Raw genomic sequence first — 14,368 nt, forward strand, 5'->3', positions numbered from 1 at the left:
ACACCTGGTTCTTCTCAGATGCTTTCCTGCTTCCCTCCTTCATTCCACTTGGCCAACAGCAGGATGCATTTGTCTTGGTTGACCAGCACATTTGGTGTATCCCGTAGGTAGGTAAAGACATTACCCCAAATTCCTGCCCCCTTCTCAGTTATAAAGAACTGGGTCCACCCTTGACTCTACTTCATTAAAATACTCATTTCTTGGGGCACCTGGGTGGCTCAGTGGGTTAAAGCCTCTGCCTTCGGCTCAGGTCATGGTCTCAGGATCTTGGGATCGAGCCCCGCATCGGGCTCTCTGCTCGGCAGGGAGCCTGCTTCCCTCTCTCTCTCTCTCTGCCTGCCTCTCTGCCTACTTGTGATCTCTGTCTGTCAAATAAATAAATATCTTTTTAAAAAATACTCATTTCTTGCTCGGTGCATCTTCTTTTTATTTTGGCTTAATATCTTCTTGCTTCTTCCTCTACTCCTGCTTAGTGATCTGGCTGCCACCCTTTGTAGGAGAATTTTCCCTTTTCCTTCTTACATCTTTATAGCTATGGGTTTGGGCCACTTGGCATCTTTTTACCTTTCCTGGCCTCCCTCTGGACTTGCCTTCTTTGTTCTAAGGCCCACAGAGCTATTTGTATGATGATTATCCAGCTTTCTGTCCTCAGTTGCCTTCCCTCCCCCTCCCCCGGGTTCTTCCAACTTATGTCCTGATCATGTTCCCAAAATGAATTTTCTCCATCTGATGCCTCTTCTTTTCTTCCTGCGGATCCTGAGTGATCCCATCCTATGGCGGCTTTGAGCAAGATGTCTACCACTTGCAAGTTACCGCTAACTGTTCAAGAGTGGTAGGGAAAAGATTCAGTAGAAACAGTTCCTGAGTTCAGCGCTCCATCTCTGCCTAGGCAGTGTCCTTTATTGATCACCCCATCCCATTCTGTACATTCTGTATTGCCTGATAAATATTCACATCATTTCGGACACTTAGGCCCTACCTTTGTAAGCTGGACAGACGATGCTGATGTGGTTCTCTCTCCCCATTTTAGGCAGGTCAAGAGTTACTCCCTTAAAATGATGTCTTGGTTGATCAGCTCCTTGGCAAACTTAAAGCCCTCCTCTCTAAGCCAGTCGTGGTCTCCAAAAGACAGCATCCCTTTCACTGAGAGAAAGTCGTCCCTTTAGATTCCTCCGCACACAGTATCTGTGTCAAAGGGAGGAATGCAAGGGTCACTTGAACCCAGTCCCTTCCCCCTTTATCCGTGCCATAAGACCTCTAAAGAGCGGAAATCTTAGAATCTCAGGGTTGGACAATCATCAGATACTATTTACCTCACCGTCATTCTATGTTTGAACCCCCTTACTGATATCACTACCAAATGGCTGTCCACACATTCTGAGACCACCTCCAGAGATAGAGCTCACTGTTTCAGGGCAGGCTATGCAATTTTCAGATTGCACAAATTGTTAGAATGTTCTTTATTTAAGTCCAAGGCATTTTTTTCCTTAAGAAAAAGACAAAGCCATGAAATAGTGACTAAACTAGCATGGTGGGCGCCCGGCCAGCTCAGTCCGTGGAGCGGGCGACTCTTGATCCTGGGGTCGGGAGTTCGAGCCCCACACTGGGTATAGAGATGACTTAAAATAAAAAAAAAATAGCATGGGTATGGAGTGCGAAGAAGGGAGATTACAGAGGGGCCGTGGGTGGGTGCAGGGGAGGAGGGAGGGTGGATCAGGCAGGACCAGGGAAATGGCACAGAGTGGTAAACAGTATAAGAATAAGGAAGAGGATACTAGAACCACTTTTAAAGTAAACAGAAACCTGGTGAGAGGTTTCAGTTCAAAGTGGGAAGTAACAGAAAAGCATCTTTAAGATTCAAAATCCACCAGAAGATTCCAGCCTTGCCCCTTGCCTGGGGGTATGGGAAATATCACAGTGGAGACAGCAGAGAATGCTTAGTGCAGCGGGGACTAGACAGAAGAAGAGAGAATAATTGGACACAGGAAATGAGTTTAAGGAGCAATGGGAAGAGAAAAAGGAGTGGAAAGAGGGGGAAATGAAAACACAGAACTTTTAGGTTAAGGCAGTGTATTTATTCCCCAGGCCAGCATGTAACTGTATTTTCCTGGCAGCTATCCCACAGAGCTCTGCGAGGGGTGAGGGTCCCAGCCTGCGTCGGGGCGGGGACGCAAGGCTCATTACTTTGTCCTATCACGGCCAAGCAAAGGACTTCCCGAACGAAGCTCTACTTTGATGTCACACAGCTGGGCACTGAAATTCTAATCACCAGCAGTCCCCAAGGCTTAGGAATCAGTGGCAAGGAAAAGGGCAGGGCGTGGTCAGGGCGGGTAGATGGCAGTGCAAAGGCAGAGGTCAAAGGTATGGGAACCCGATCGCGAAGTTTCCAAGTAAGAAATAAATGGAAACTGCTCCCCAGAAAACCTGTTTCCTGCCCAGCATGGCCCGCGGAATGCCGGCTTGTGTCAGCTGGTTACATAGCAAGGCATCAAATTCCAGGCAGCAAAAGGGAATAAGAAAGTAATCTTTGTAGATCCCATGCACCCCAAGTGCAGGGAACTGACGCTGGGGGTAAGGAGAAGTGGCTGTTGTCAGCAGGGCTTTGGAATCTAGAGGTCAGGGTCAGAGCCCTGCCATTTGCTGCCTGGGCCACCCTTCCCCACCACCGCCCTGCCCTTGTCTTGTCTTCATCATAGCTCCGCAGGACTCTTTTCCCCTTGCAAAATCATCAGGTCTGGAGGAGAGACCCTTTGGGAAGGGTATCTGCTAAGGGAGTGGCCCTGCCCCTGCCTATACTCTCAGGAGAATGAGATAATGTGTTGGCTCAGTCAGTCAGTCAGTCAACAAACATATCTGTAAGCATCCATGATTGCCAGGTTCTGTGTGGCAGCCACAGGGATGAATAAGACTTATTTCTTACTTTGATGGGGCTCACAGTCTAGCTGAGGACAGGAATATGGAAATACTAAGTCTCCTATGAGACAGACTGAGACATGCTATACGAGAAGTACAATCCAGCTAAGAGCCAGAGACAGAAGGGATTTTTTTTGGCAGGGGCAAGATGGGAAGGCTTCCTGGAAGAGGTATCATATAAGACCATCCCAGACTGAGGGAACAGTATGGAGAAAGACATGGGAACTTCCAAGAACTTGCCTTTTACAGCAAACAATGAATGGGATGGTATGACTCTGGTATATGGTGCCTGGAGAAATATATGGGCAGTGGAAACTAGAAAGCAAGAGAGTGTGAGGAATAGCTGGTGAAAGCCATTCTAAGGACATAGGACTTGATCTCACATCCAGTAGGGAGCCATCAAAGGATTCTGAGGAAGAGGCAGATGTGATTCAACCTGTGATTTAGGAAGAGGCGTTGTCTTGTTCCTGCTGTCAGTCTAGAACAGTCCTGCTTCCTGGACAGCGGTGGGTCATTGGAGAGGAGAGAGTATCTTCTTCCGCTGGGAAGCTGAGGACTATGGGGAGGGTGGGGTTGGGAGGCGAGAGGGGCTGAAGGGAAGCGAGAACTAGTCGGGATCGCCTGGGTGAATGTGAGAACGGGGGCGTACCGGCAATCCAGACCCAAAGATGGGAAGGTAGGAAGACGGAGCCAACCTGATGATGTGTTCTTCCAAGTAAATTGAGGCGAAAGTAATCTCAATTCCCCAAATCCCACCGATGATGATGGAGGTGTTTCACCATTGGAGAGTTTTTGAGGAAGAAATTCAGATGGAACAACTTAAGGAGGCTTTTTTTCCTCTTTCATTTATGAGGACACCTGCCTGCTGTCAATTTCTGGCCTGCAGTGTTCCCACAGCCGGGCTGAGTGTTTTTCAGGGACTCGAGCCATTTGGACCCATTCGTTATTCCAATTACAATTTTCTCTGCTGTTGGGCATTGCCAGGACATTGCAAACATGTTGATTCTTATGTGTATTTTTTGGTAAGATCCACCATGGCTTATTAAAAATGGAAGATTACCACACTCTGGGGCTTCCCATCCAAGGGGATCTAAAACCTTGCCCCACATGCTCTCACGGTGCTTTTCATTGAGGATCTTGGAGGCCGGGCTCTGAAGGACCATAGGCCCTCCCTCGCTCTCCTGACATCTCACCAGCAGTCAGATTTGACTACAGTGAGTGACATGTTGTGTTTTCCTTCTCTATCCTCAAAGCCCAGGGATGCATAGCTCTGTAGTGGTGTCATGCCTGAAATTTATATCGTAAACAGAGCTCCGTGAATCTAAACCATTAAGTTTTTGTTAAAGAAATGAAGACAGAGTGTATCCGTTCACTGATGTTTTTTAAATATGGTTTCAGCTTAGCATCATCTGTGTGAGCCCCAGAAATACACGGACGTTTCCCGAGCTTGTATAAAAATTTCTCTTAAAATAGCCTCTGATTAAAATCCTTGACCTAAACTGCCCTCTTTCCACCATTCCCAACTGAGAAGTCACATTTGCAGTTCTGGGCTAGTGTCTAAGTATCCATCCATTTTAATTCTTTTGGACAACTTGACTTTCAAAGCGCCGAAGGAGTGCCACGTGGGGGTGGATGCTTTGGTCTGGGGTACGTTCACACAGCTCTCTGCAAAGTAAAATACTGGAGTATTTTTTTTAGGAACTGGGATTTGCCCCAGAGGACATTATGTTTGGTTTCTATAGGTTTTTTTTTTTAATCACGGTAAAACGTATATAACATAAAACCTGCCATTTCAACCACTAAGTATACAATTTGGGGACATCAATTATGTTTCAGAATGTTACCCAACCATTACCACTCTTTCCAAAAGTTACCTGTTCTGCACATTTCATATAATGGAGTCATATGCCATGTGGTATTTTGTGACTGGTTTCTTTCGCTGAACATCACGTTTGTTTATTTGTTTGTTTTTAAAGATTTTATTGATTTATTTGAGAGAGAGAGAGAGAGAGAGAGAGAAATCAGAAGCAGGGAGGAAGGGTAGAGGGAGAAACAGATTCCCCACTGAGCAGAGAGCCCAATGCAGGGCTCAATCCCAGGACCCCGGGATCACGATCCAAGCTGAAGGCAGACGCTTAACTGACTGAGCCACCCGGGTGCCCCCGAGCCTCATGTTCTCAAGTTTTACACATGCTGTGGCATGTGTCAGTCCTGTGTTCCTTTCTGTGGCTGAATGATACTCCATTGTACAGATGTACCACATTCTGTTTATCCGTTCTTACATTGATGAACACTTGGGTTGCTTCCACCGTTTGGCCATGGTGAGTAATTGGCTGTGGACATGGGTACACAAGTCTCTGAGAGTCTAGTTGAGGTTGTCAGTGTATCGAGGATCACAAGAATTCAGCATTTCCAAAGGCTGTCTTGAGTCGGCACTCTGGAAGCACCTTCTAACGAGGTGTGGTTGTACAGACTAGTGACGTAACGTGACGTGGTCTCTGGGACACAGTCAGGGTGACAGTGCTTTGTTTCACTCATTCAAGTTTCTCCAAAGGCTGATCAGGACTCCGTGAACCCATATGAGCTCCTGCTCTGTCCTCAACTCCAGACGCTCTGTTCTCTCACCCAGCAGCCCGACTGAGCTTCTCTATGGAGTCTCCTGTAACGATCTAGTTGACACTTTCAGTAGCAGCTTCTTGGTTCCTTGCATTGCTCTACCTCTCCATAAACGTCGGACCACGCGAGCCCTCCCCTCTTGACAATGTTCTCTTCCCTCGCCTTCTCTAAGCCTGTTCTCGAATCTTCTCCCCTGGGGCTTGGAGCACAGTGTCTCCATCCCACGGGGTGAAGTCATTTCTCCCGTGGGAAGTGAAGGCTGTGGTGAGGTGTGATTCCCGTGGAGCCGTCAGGCAGCCCTGAGTGAGAAGGATCTGCCAACATGAGAGGAGTCAGGACACTCCTGCGGAAGGTGGCGATAATTCTGGGGCCGGTGGAGGAGGGCCGGCACCCACACCACCCACTCCCGCTGTCAGGGTTTCTAGGACACAGTTGTTCTGTTTCTGGGAATATGGCTTGACTCATGATGTATCTAAATAAGTATAGTAGTGGCCCACGTTATAATAAGATTCTATAGTAAAATGGTTTAATTTCTAAAGGGATTAGGTGATATTTTTGCTTGTTCCTTTCTTAATGGCTAAATGCAATAATGAAGCATTAGTCGTAGTCAGATCCCCGGAAACCATTTTGTATTCATTTTCTTTTTCTTTTTTCTTTTAAGATTTATTTATGTTAAAAAAAAAAGATTTATTTATGTCAGAGGGGGAGAGAGAGAGAGAGAGCACAAGGAGGGGAGGGGGGAGGGGCAGAGGGAGAGGGAGAAGCAGACTCCCCGCTGAGCACGGAGCCCCAGGCGGGGCTTAACCCCACGACCCCAAGCTTGTGACCAGAGCTGAAGTCAGACATTTAACCTATGGAGCCACCCAGGCACCCCACCATTTTGTATCCGTAAACTGAGCGAGCAATTGGAACACCACGTAAGGGCAGTTACTGTGGTGGTCTCCCCTCTCAGCAAGGCAGTTGTCATAGAAAAGCCTACCTTAAGTCATTCACGAGGAACACGTGAGTCACGGTTTCCAGTGTTGAGTAGCGTACAAAGCGTAGATGACCCAAGGATGCTTCCAGTGCTTTTAAGACCTTCCTCCCCAAGGACCCTGGACATCGGTGAGGAGTGAGAGTGAGCCCCTGTTTCTCAGAATCTGGGCCAGAACCCGATGGTCCTCGTAAATGTGAGACATCATGCGGTGTATATACCATGAGTTCGCCAAGAGTGCATTTGTCCTCCATCACACAGCCTTGCATGTTTTAGTATAAGATGGGGGCGGGGGGGGGCTCTCCCCTCTTTGTCTTTAGGAAAAAGCATACCATGGCTTTAGGCAGCCCCAGCCTGCTGTGGTGTACCCTGCTGACACACACGGCCCGGCCTGGGCGACAGACACCTGTAGGGGGAGAGGCCTTGTCTATACTCCAGGGGAAACCCACCGTGATTGCTCTACAGCCCAGAGGGTGTTTTATAGGCTGGAACCAGCTGTAGGCAGTGAAGTGGACATCTCATTGCCTGGCCCTCTTCCGGAAGGGGCTGGTGGATTCTTCCCCGAATCTACAGTCTGCAAAATTGGCAGCTCCCCTTGTTTGTCAAGAAGGCACATTGTTGGGGCACCTGGATGGCTCAGTCATTAAGCGTCTGCCTTCGGCTCAGGTCATGATCTCCGGGTCCTGGGCTGGAGCCCCAGTTCGGGCTCCCTGCTCAGTGGGAAGCCTGCTTCTCCCTCTCCCCCTCCCTGTTTGTGTTCCCTTTCTCACTGTGTCTCTCTGTCAAATAAATAAACAAAATCTTAAACAAAATAAATAAAATAAAACAAAATCAAATAAATAAACAAAAAAAGAAAGAAAGAAAAAGAAGGTACATTGTGCAATGGGTCCATTTGGAGAGGAATCCCATTAGACCAATTAAAACTCAGAGCGCCCCCCCCACCCCACCCCGGCAGCCAGCCTCCCCTCATCTGATTGATGAAGAAGAAAATCTAGACTCCCAGAGACCCCAGGGTCATTAGCAAAGTCACCCTCTTCTGCTTTCAAGTCCAAGGAGTCATTTCACACCTGAAAGTTCACAGAGGAGCAGGGTGACGGGGCAGGCTGACGGTGGTGTGGACACGGCTGGCCCGGAAACTGCCATCTGTATGGGACTCCGAAGTGAATGGCAGCGCCTGAGGGCGGCAGAGTGAGCCGTGGAGATCAAGGCACATGATTCTTCCAGAGGCTTCCCCGCTTTTGGCCCCTGGGGCCTACCAAGCCACGTACTGAAGGTTTCACACATCCTCGTCCTGGGAGCCAACTGTGTGCCCAGCAAGCGGGAAACACAGGGCGAGCGGTGTTGCTCTGTTGCTGTATTAGGGGCCGACTGAAGCCAGCCGCCGGCGCAGGCTTAGCAGGTAGAAACCCCCATGCTTGGCTCTGCAGCAGCCTTCTCTCCCCTGGTACTGTGATACCAGCTCTCCTTGCAGGCTCGCCCTCGAGGTCTGCCTGCCGCTGTGGGCGAGGCCCCCATGGCCATGCCCCGCTCTCCTTGATGCCCCTGCCGTCAGAGGACAAGCACGTGCATCCTGTTACGCGCCCAAGACCCCAGTGGCTTCGGAGGGCCCGCGGGCTCTTCTCGCTGGCTGCCTGCGCCTGCCGGCTTGATGCGCACCGGGTCCAGTAACTTCTCCCCAAAGCTCTGCTGACGCATGCCTCGGTGCAAGTTTTTCTGCCAAGGTTTAAAGAAAAGCCAGACAGTCCAGGGCAGATTTACTGATCGCCAGTGTCTTTTATCTGAGCCTAGTGCAGCGCAAGAAGAAAGAGGGTTCAAGAATTCGGTAGCTGAGGAACACCCCAAGGGAAGCAACTCATTGCCCCTACTTGCTTCGGGAGGTTTTGCTGGGGACAGTCCCTGCGCTACTGTGAGCGAAGGGAAGATTGCAGCCTGCCACAGACCGCGTCCCTCCCCGAGAGCCTGGGAATCTGAGAGAACTCACACTAGAAGGACATGTAGTCCCTGATGGGGGCAGATGGGATGACCGGCAGCCAGAATAGAGGGAAATGACTTGCCCAGGGTGAATTAGTCAGACAGTGGCTGAGCCAGGCCTGGAGTCCAGGGCTCCAGACTCTCCGGATGGGACAGCCTGCCCTGGGAACTCCACTAAGGTTGGAGGGTTCCCCACAGAGTGCTTTGCCCAGCTCAGAAAAACTTTTCTTTTTTTTAAATTTTTACGAAGATTTTATTTATTTGAGAGAGAGTGAGAGCTAGAGAGAGAGAGAACACACACAGAGGGAGAGGGAAAGGGAAAAGCAAGACTCCCCACTGAGCAGGGAGCCAGACACAGGGCATAATCTCAGGACCCTGGGATCATGACCTGAGCTGAAGGCAGATGCTTCACCGACAGAGCCTCCCAGGCATCCCTCAAAAAAAACTTTTCAACACAAAGTGTGGACCTTGACGACTGATGATTATTTTAAAGGGATTATCTAGGAACACCTGGCTGACTTAGTCTGTGGAGTGTGCAACTCCTGATCTTGATGCTGTGAGTTCGAGCCCCACATCAGGTATAGAGTTTACTTAAAAATGCATATATTTTTAAAAAATAGCCTTTTTTGCCTCTGCATCTCTGTGTGAGCAAGACGGGTCACCAGCAGCTCTGCTGGACTCCGCCCTAGGGAAATTCGGCCAGGGTTCTTGTTCTTTTTTTTTTTTTTAAACAGTTTTTTTTTAAAAGGTTTATTTATTTATTTCTTTGACGCAGAGAAAGAGAGATCACAAGTAGGCAGAGAGGCAGATAGAGAGAGAGTGGAAAGCAGGCTCCCTGCTGAGCAGAGAGCCCAATGCGGTACTCGATCTCAGGACCCTGGGATCATGACCTGAACCGAAGGCAGAGGCTTAACCTGCTGAGCCACCCAGCGCCCCAGGGTTCTTGTTCTTGCCATGTCTCCTTGAACCGGTACCATCTGATCCAGAAGTATGGCCTCCCTATGCGCCATCACTGTGTCCATCAGTACGTCCATCAGTGTGTCCATCGGTACGCTAAGGAAATGGGCTTCATGAAGTGGATTATGTGACCCTCCTTGATATCTGTCCTTCCAAGATACCTGCCTTAACTGCAGCTATCCATGGTGCCTACCTTAATGCCAACTCATTGTACGTAAGATAAAAGTATTTCAGTGATGAGTGTTCCAATGTGAATAAATAAATAAATATAAAGAGAGCATCTGATGTGCAGCACAAGGAAGGCAAAATGAGAGTCAGGGCTGAGCGTGTAATGAGTATAGATAGTTGGGTCTACCCCCTGGGTATAGGCAAACTGATAACAAATAGAAACCGATTTTTGGATTTTGTGTGAAAATCTCCTTGCTGGCCCCAAAAGCTCTCACTGACAATCAGCTGTAAGGTAGAAACAATTTATGTGCCTTTTACAGTATGTACATAATACAGCAAAGATATGTTCTGGAATATCACTGATAAACATAAAAATATGAATGACTTAAAAGAGAATGGTTTAAGATGATTCCCATAATAGATCTTGTTTGTAGCAAAATGAGAAAGTTTTGATTTGGTGTAGATTTAGCTCCTTTGTAGGTTTTTTTTTTTTTAAATTCATATTTGCTACTGGCTGATCCCCAGATACTGTTCCCACAGGCTTGTTTTTTTCCAAGACAAGATGTCTGACAAGTCTCTCCCACCTAGGGCTGTCCTCCAAACTGTTAACAACGATCTTTCTAAAAAACACCAATCAGTAGATTTCGTACTTAAAAACCTTCAATGGATCCCTGTTGCCCACAGAGTAAAGTCTTGGCATTCCCAATCTACCATCATTTAGCCCTTACTTGTCCTTCCTGCCTTACCTCTTATCACCCACCATGCAATACACACACACACACACACACACACACACACACACACACACACACACCCCAACAGCATACGCCCAATGTTTCCCCCATCATAGAGGCTACTTTCTTTTACTGACCAGGCCCTGCCTCCACTCTCTGATATTAATGGTTTTGCCCAACACAACCCTCAGCTCATTGGGTTCCGCCATGGTCCCACCCAATCTTCGTGGTGTTGACTGTATCCCAGTTGTTCTGAGAAGTCTTCCCAGATCCTTCTAGTTGGAATTTTTCTCTCCCCACGGTGTTTTGCTTGTGCCTTTGTCTGAGCCCTTACTACCTTCTGCCAAGTATCTAGTTGGTTTGTCTATCGGTCCATTTTCCTTGTCAGACTGTGGGGTTCTGAAGGCAGGCCCTGAGTCTTTCTCCAGCCTTCCGGCTCCACACTTGGGACACTGTAGGCTACCATTAAGTTTGTTGAATTAAATTGGGTCATATTTTCCTTATCCAGGAATATATCCACATTTATTTTTGACCCAAACCCTATTTCCTCTGTCTGCCATAATGCTTCATTGTCATGCTAGGCTGTCCCCTTCGTCTCGAATCTCCATGATGGTGGCCCACTGCTGATTTCTTCAGGGAAATTGAAGGGACATAATTTTCCTTCTCAGTCCCCAAACCCAGAGCTCTTTTCGGGATTGCACAAAGCTGAATAAGGGTACTCAGTCAAGTACGTGATCACTTTTATGTGGAAACACTGACTTTTCTCATGCTCTTGAGTTCTCTTTGGCAATATATATTTTACTAATTGAGGCGACTTTTTTTTTTCAAGAAAAGTATCCATTACTACTTAATCATTACAGTTTATTTGATATGCAAAATTGTTCAAAAGACAGTATAGCTTCATGTGAGGTTCCGAGTCTGACCCGCATTCAAACAGCCCCTCTTTCACTTACCAGCTGTGTAAATATGGGCCAAAAAAGGAACCTGAGCTGGAGCTTCCTCGTCGGTAAAATGGGAATTATAATGCCTACCTCGCAACATTGCTGAGAAGGTTAAATTAAATGAGATAATGTATATAAATAGCTTAGCACAGTGCCCGGCCCACGATGAGGACTCAGTAACTGATCGCCATTTTTCTTTTTCTGGTCATTATTTATTTATTTTTATATATATATTTTTTCTGGTCGTCATTTTTATAACTCCAAAACATAGGGTCCAAGAGACAGAAATAGAAAACAAGGTCTTTGGTGGCAAAGAAGATTCGAAACTTCTGGGCTTAGCTTCTGCTAGGTTTACCGTAACTGCTCTAGGATGTGAAGCTGTCCAGTGTTCAGGGATTATTTGAGGAGCAAGATAAATAGCACAAGGGCTGAGTGGTCACGTGAATAGATGTTGTTTCATCTTGACGTTGGACAAGGGGCATATCCGGAAAAGGAATCCGAAAGCAAGGCTAAGAGTTCGCTCATTCAGGTCAACCCTAAAAATACTCTGCATTGAAGTTGAGAAGTCGCCTCGAGACTCAAGGCTGGGCTTTCAACAGCTAGAGCCATATGTGTTCTCAACTTGGGTGAAACCCGATCGTGACCTGAGCCTGTGCTGACCTTGGCCTTCACTTGTGCGCTGCGCGCAGTTCACCTTTCTGAGAGAGAGGTCTGACTTCCAAATAGAGCACAGCTCTTTGTTCTCCTCTTCTTTTTCTTTTCTTCTTGTGTATTTATTTTGTGGGGAGAGGAAACCCAGATTAGAGTCAGCCGAGTCGCTTTTCCCTGAGTAAGAGCGTTCTCTGGAAAATCTGATTTGAATTCTTCTTGGCACTCCGGGAGAACAACTTTCTCAGCTGTAGAGAAGCAAAATGTAGTCAGATTCGTATATATTAAAAGGTAGGACACGGTTTCTTTGTACAGCAATGAAAACTAGAGTTAATCACAAAATAGAAACCTAATTTGTACTAAATATGACAAAAGAGGGAAAACCTTAATACCCATCAGCTACAGGGGTGCCTGGGTGGCTCAGTGGGTTAAAGCCTCTCCCTTCAGCTCAGGTCATGATCCCAGGGTCCAGGGAGCCTGCTTCCTCCTCTCTCTCTCTCTCTGCCTGCCTCTCTGCCTACTTGCAATCTCTGTCAAATAAATAAATAAAATCTTTAAAAAAAATACCCATCAGCTATGAACTGTCATGCATTAAGAAATATAGTTAGTAAACTAAGAGAAAAAGTTGATCTGTATAGGTATCAAACACGTGCAATTAAAGAAACCTTGATATATTATCTTAGGCTGACCGTAAAATCTTGTTCCAGTTGAGGCCGGAAATTTCTTTCCCTCATCATTGCTGGGGGCCGCCAAAACTACGGTAGCCCTTTTTGGACCTTGCAGCCTGCTCTAACCGTTGCCAGCCTCCCAACAGCCCTGGTCCCAGGCCCTGCTCTGTGTGCGTCCTGGCCCAGCTGAGTCCTCACACTTTCTTCCTGTGACTTACTGCGTGTTTCATCCCTTGTAAGAGGAGCCCTTCCTTCCCCTTCCTTCCTTCCCTCTGCAGCATCCCAGTCATTCCTCTGGGCCTGTTGCTCTGTATCTCAGTGTCCCCAAGGGATCCTTCCGGCTCCGCTGGCCACAGGACAGTTGGCTGGTGAGGGCACTCACATCACACCCCCTTCCCAAGCTATTGAAATAGAAACACTGGCAACTGAGTCTAGAAAAGCCAAGGGAGTCGATCTGAGTTCTAAATCTGGACAAACAAAGCTGAAGGAAGCTGACCTCTGGGCCAGGACTGGCCATCTTGGATTTCCTGAGAAACCACCATCTACTCAGATGTGCCTTCTGAGAGACATTTGCCTTAGGCCAGCACCAACATCTGAATTTCTTTTCAGAATCTTGAACATATTTCATAAATGGAAGGTGGTCAAAGAAGGAAAGCCCTTACCCGTTGGCCTCTCCTTGGTCTTTGCTTGATATCAGTTTAAATCCTATGCATTAGGTCAGTTTTGCTGTGTGTGTGTGTGTACATGTGTGTGTTGAAGAGGGGGGGACGAAAAGACAACATAAATCAAAAAAGAAATATTTGGGAAAAATGAAACCACTTTCAATGGCAAACTACCCTATCTTCGATTCTACTTCAAGCGAGGTTTCAAGGAGAAAATCTGGGGGCACAGGGCCCAGGAGAGGCACACTGGGAGTCTACACCATCCCCCCGCCACCGCCACATCCCCACTGACACACAGACACACAAAGGCACACACAGAGTGCATCCACCCAACACCTTACATTTCCATACCAGTGAGATTTGGTGAAAGTGACCTTCAGGCACAGCCTTGCCTGGGGGGAGACTGCGGAGAACTCCTGACCTGCACCGTGGGGTGTGGGTGGGCGGAGCCGAAGGACAGAGGGGAGCAGCCAGCCTCTTGCCATTGGTGCCTCCTCTGGAAGGAGCCCCTCTAGCCATCTCCTTCCTCTAACGGACACCCCACGCACCCAGCCCTAGCTCCTTCTCAGCCAGAGCCCTTCCTTTCCGTGAAAGCTGGGGCACCCCAGCGGTCCAGACCACTTAAGCTATGACTAGCGGACCCCCGAGGCTGTGGGACATCCCAAATTTCAATTGCTTCTTTTCTTTTCGGCAGAACTGGCTTATGATCTGGATGTGGACGAGGCGCCTGGAAGCAAGCAGCACGTGAATCAGAAGGACAACGAGATAGCAGCCTCTCACAACCTGGGGAACGGCCACTCCCCGCTGAAGGTTCTCACCAGCTTGGCCATCTACGTGGTGGGCTTCTTTCTGCTGGTGCACTGACTTCCTAGTGCACGGCGCCCGTTCTGCCCAGCGGCACCCGTGTTGCCCGGCGGCACCCGTGTTGCCCGGCGGCACCCCGTGGCCTTCCTCTGTAAAGGGAGCCACCTTCTTATTTTTTTTCTATTTTTTTTTATCTTGTATACCTCCAGCCATCAAGTAGAAGACCAGCTGTGTGTTGTGTTTTCGAAAATCAGTGGTGTCTTTGAGGGAGGTAAATTTTAGTGGTAGCATAGATCGTCTTTTTGCAAAGAAA

At 47.9% G+C, this 14,368-nt stretch overlaps 1 protein-coding gene across 3 annotated transcripts in view; it reads left to right on the forward strand.

Annotated features, from left to right (window-relative positions):
* LOC111162134 (glypican 3) overlaps positions 1–14,115 on the forward strand; it is a 402,636-nt gene extending 388,521 nt beyond the window's left edge. For all 3 annotated transcript variants that reach the window (XM_022526328.1, XM_022526329.1, XM_022526330.1), the window contains one exon: positions 13,946–14,115. In XM_022526328.1, coding sequence (XP_022382036.1) covers positions 13,946–14,115 — 170 coding nt within the window. The remainder of the gene's footprint in view (positions 1–13,945) is intronic.
* The last annotated feature ends 253 nt before the right edge of the window (positions 14,116–14,368 follow it).

The sequence above is a fragment of the Enhydra lutris genome, unplaced genomic scaffold (assembly GCF_002288905.1).
Source record: "Enhydra lutris kenyoni isolate GAN:26980312 unplaced genomic scaffold, ASM228890v2 scaffoldscaffold89, whole genome shotgun sequence".
In the NCBI taxonomy this organism is placed as follows: Eukaryota; Metazoa; Chordata; class Mammalia; order Carnivora; family Mustelidae; genus Enhydra; species Enhydra lutris.